General features: G+C 67.2%; 2 protein-coding genes across 2 annotated transcripts in view; one reads left to right on the top strand and one right to left on the bottom strand.

Annotated features, from left to right (window-relative positions):
* The window catches only part of F751_4927 (putative membrane protein), a gene marked incomplete at both ends in the record, with an annotated part of 3612 nt that extends 1655 nt beyond the window's left edge, over positions 1-1957 (bottom strand). The window contains 5 exons of the mRNA XM_011401512.1: positions 38-181; positions 319-443; positions 629-1523; positions 1667-1764; positions 1874-1957. Coding sequence (XP_011399814.1) covers positions 38-181; positions 319-443; positions 629-1523; positions 1667-1764; positions 1874-1957 — 1346 coding nt within the window. The remainder of the gene's footprint in view (positions 1-37; positions 182-318; positions 444-628; positions 1524-1666; positions 1765-1873) is intronic.
* Positions 1958-2312: 355 nt separating this feature from the next.
* Positions 2313-4143, top strand: part of F751_4926 (Sn1-specific diacylglycerol lipase alpha) — a gene marked incomplete at both ends in the record, with an annotated part of 3749 nt that continues 1918 nt past the window's right edge. Inside the window, 3 exons of the mRNA XM_011401511.1 lie at positions 2313-2482; positions 2822-3234; positions 3456-3889. Coding sequence (XP_011399813.1) covers positions 2313-2482; positions 2822-3234; positions 3456-3889 — 1017 coding nt within the window. The remainder of the gene's footprint in view (positions 2483-2821; positions 3235-3455; positions 3890-4143) is intronic.

The raw sequence follows: 4143 nt of genomic DNA, 5'->3' as shown, positions 1-4143 counted from the left end.
CCCTCCCCCCCCCCCCCCCACCCCCCACCACACACACATGTTATAAAAGCTGCCCATGGCAGTGAACATGAGCGTGCTGCAGAAGGACGTGGCTACGCCGAGAGCCGCCACGGCCGCAAAGGCGACGGGGGCGTCCGTCAGCGATTGGGCGCCACTGGGAAAGAGGTACACCGCCGCAGTGCTGCGCGGCAGAAAGCGGGAATTATGTGGGAGGAGAAGCGGTGTAGTGCTGTGTGAGCGGACGCTCGTCTGTCCATGCATTTCACTCTGACTCCCCAAACCTTGGCATCCCCACCACCCCAGAACCGGAGACCTCACCTGAGGGCTGCAAGCACCAGGCGGACCTTGTACCCCAGGAGCCAGGGGTGGAAGGGGCGGCCAGACGCCGCCCATCGCCCCGCCACCATGGCAGACACCATCTCCATGGGGAATTCCAGCAGCACCTGTCGGCAGGAGAGAGTACTTCATGAGGGTACACCAGATTAGGGTTCATACAGGCAAATGCTCGAGTGCATCACAGGGCCGCCACACCTCGTGGCTGCGTTCCCGATCTGCCCAGCGCCAAGCGCTACCATGCCTACACACAACCTTCCCACTGGCAGCACCTCTTCGCTGCCCCCCCACCCACCAGGGCAGCTAATGCCTCCTTGCTGACCCCCTTCTCCAGCAGCTTCAGGGCGGCTGCCGCCTCAGCAGGCAGCATGCCCAGGCGGCACACGATGAGCACGACGGCCAGGCGCTTGACCGCCGGCAGATTGATCACGCGCAGCAGCTGCCAGTACGCCTGCGAGACGGTGGGCGCTGCCGCCGAGTGCTCGGCCTCGACGTCATGCCGAGCCGCCGCCCCACACTCGGCCGCCAGCGGCACCGCATGCAGCGCGGCATGGCCGTCGGGCTCGGCGTGGTTCAAGCAGAGCGCGGCCCCCTCGCCGAAGATCTCATTGTCCACGGCCGGGGCGGGCCGGGGCCTGCCGCCTTCCTTCTTCAGCGCCGCGATGGCCAGGGTGAGGACCAGGTACGCCCAGCCCCAAAATCTGAGGTACCCTGCCAGCGTCACGATGCCCCCATCCGAGGCCTGGTCGGGGGCCCTGAGGCGCGCATTGCAAAAGTCCGGGTCGCTGAGCGCCAGGAACACGGTGAAGGAGAGGAAGTAGCCCACGTTCATGCCCACCGTCTGGCAGGTGGAGGCCCAGCCCACGTTGCGCGGCGACAGCAGCTCCAGCGCCCAGCCGTCCACCGCCACGTCCTGCGTGGCGGCCAGCAGGACCAGCGCGAAGAAGGCCAGGGTCACCCCCAGCGCGTCCCCGGCGTCCAGCCGGGCCTGGGCGTGTGCGCCGCCCAGCAGCATGACTGCACCGCTGAGGAGCTGGAGGGGGACGATCCAGGACTTGCGGCGGCCCAGGCCGGGCAGGGCGCTGGCGTCCACCACCGGGCTCCACAGCAGCTTGAAGGAGTAGGGGTAGGCCGCGAAGGAGAAAATGCCGATGGCAGTGTAGCTCATGCGCGCTTGCATCAGGAACGGCCTGCGTGCGTGCGTGTGTGTGTGTTTGGGAGGGAGATTGTGAGAGGGGGGATGGGATGGGAGGTATGGGGCCACGGAGTATAAATGGGGGCAATGCATCACTTCCTCCTCACCACCCATACGCATCCCCTCCGTCGCACGCACATGCTCCCCATGCTGAGGCCGAGGGGGACCCCCTGGAGGGCGTACAGGACCACTAGGACCAGCACGCTGCTCCACTCCGACCTCAGGCTGGGGCCCTCCTGCTCAAGTGGCCGGAATAGGAAGGTAAGGCTCCCTGAACAACCATCTCCAGCCAGGCAACAGTCTTGGCCAGCAGGCGGGCAGTGGAGGTGGTGAATCCTCGCACACCTTCTCATCCGTGTCCTTGCATGTGGCGGGCCCTGCTTCACCCTCCTTGGCCACCCCATTCGCCCCTCGCTTGCTCGCTGCCATAGGACTGGCGGGGTGGCCACACCTCCCTTCTCCCTGCCAGATCACTCGGCAGCTAGTTACTGTCAGCCGATAGCTATCCACACATCCATGATCAGAATATGGAATGCTGAGCCAATGCTTGCATCAATGCAGGACATGTTGGGGAGCCGCTCGTTCCCTGTCGGTCCGACACGTCACTTTCTTTTTCAGCCCTGTCGAGGGAATCCCGGGAAATTCATGACCCCAACCTGCCTAGGGGCCGATGCCCTTCCGCACCCCTGGCAGGTGCAGCGAATCAGTTATCGGTGACAGTCCTTTGCCTGGGCGTGGGCCTGCACAGGAGACTCTGCGATGCCGGTCTAGACCAACGCGGTCCATGTCCGTCACTGCCGTTGCTGCAGCCGGTACGGCCGTGGCCCTTTGGTTGTACAAACGTCGCCAGACGGAGCTGGAATGGGAGGAGAGGGAGTATGCCACGCACACGGGCGCCCATCAGGCGCCCCAGACCTTCATGGAGGACCTTTACTACTTTGCCGAGGGCCTCAGGTCCGTGGCTGGTTGCAGGGTGGACAGGGGAGGGCGGCCCCTGGCACGGCCACGCACGGCATGAAAGATGCCTTGAAGCCGTGTTGCAGGGCGTAGCGGGTCATGCCAGGCTCGTCATGCCCTCGTATGGTAGGGGGTCCCAGGTCTGTTTACGCGTTTGAACAGGGGTTGGTTGATGCTCATGCCCATGCCACATGAGCCAGGCGATTTACTCTTCACATGTTGCCACCCTGGTGGGCAGCCCCTTCACTTATTCCAGGCCTACTCACTCTGCATCGCAGCATCCTCCTCGCCGGAACCCCCAACACATCCCAACCCTCGACGCCCCCTCTCAATCAGATACACCTACTCTGAGACGCTGGGGCGGTGGGGCACGGCCGACCTACTCATCGGCCTGACGTACCTGTGCCGCAAGAACCCGCCCGAGCACGTCACCACCGACATCGCGCGGGCGGGGCAACCCTACGGTCGCAGCGCCGACACGGCGGCCACGGCGGCCTCGCTGCGCGAGCTGCGCGAGATCCGGCGCGTGTTTCAGTATTGCGTGGGCATGCGCGAGCGGCGCCCCGGGCCCCAGCGCGAGTACTTTGCCACGGCGCTGGGCATTGGGCCCGAGGCCATCCTGGCCCAGGAGACGCGGGCGGGCGTGCTGAAGCCCAGCTTCATCCTGGCGCGGGACGATCACCTGCGCGCCATCGTGCTCATCATCCGCGGCACCCACTCCTTCAAGGACATGTTCACGAGCCTGACAGGTGCTGTCACTGGGGTGTGGGTGGGTGGGTGAGTGGGGGGTTGAAGGGGGGGGGTGACTCGTGTCTGACGGCATGGTCCCCTCCATTGCCCTCGAGCCCGGTGTCTCGTGCACGAGCTTGGATCTGAAGCGCCCACCTTTAACTCACTCCCATGACTCTGCCCATGACTGCACCGGCACTGCCGCTGAGAACATCCCCCCCTCCCCCTTTAAAATTAAAAGGTGCTGCCAAACCCCACCACCTGGTGGACGGCAATGGCGTGGTGCTGGGCTACTCCCACTTTGGCATGCTGGCGGCGGCGCGCTGGGTGCTGGCCGCCGCGGCGGGCCCCATGAACGAGGCCCTGGGAGCGCACCCAGATTACGCGGCCCGCGTGGTGGGGCACAGCCTGGGCGGCGGCACCGCGGCCCTGCTCACCATGATGCTGCGCGAGCGTGGCGGCGCCTTTGCCGAGGCACGCTGCATCGCGGTGGCCTGCCCCGCCTGCATGACGCTGGAGCTGGCGCGCAGCTGCGCGGCCTACGTGACCACGGTGATCAACAACGCCGACGTCGTGCCGTGCGTATCCCCCGGCGCGGCCGACGCGCTGCGGCGCGAGGTCACCGCCAGCGCCTGGGGCGGCGAGCTGCGCGCCGACCTGCGCGCCACGGGCCTGGTCCGCGCGCTGGAGACCGGCGTGCGCGGCGTGGGGGGCGCCGCGGCCAGCGCGGGGGCCTGGACGGGTGGCGCGCTGGTGGCCGCCTGCGCCCCGCCCACGCGCTACATCCGGCGCCGCCTCACCGCCGGCGGCGGGGGGGGCGGCGGCGGGGCGGGTGCGCGCAGGGAGGGCGGCGCCGGAGCCGCCGTCCTGAAGCGCCGCCTGTCGGACGGCGACCTGCCCCGCCTGGCGGACGGCGACGATGCCGATGC

This window comes from Auxenochlorella protothecoides, assembly GCF_000733215.1.
Source record: "Auxenochlorella protothecoides strain 0710 unplaced genomic scaffold scaffold55, whole genome shotgun sequence".
Classification (NCBI taxonomy): domain Eukaryota; kingdom Viridiplantae; phylum Chlorophyta; class Trebouxiophyceae; order Chlorellales; family Chlorellaceae; genus Auxenochlorella; species Auxenochlorella protothecoides.
Note: the sequence above shows the minus strand (reverse complement) of the source record. Positions and strands in the feature narration are given on the sequence as shown.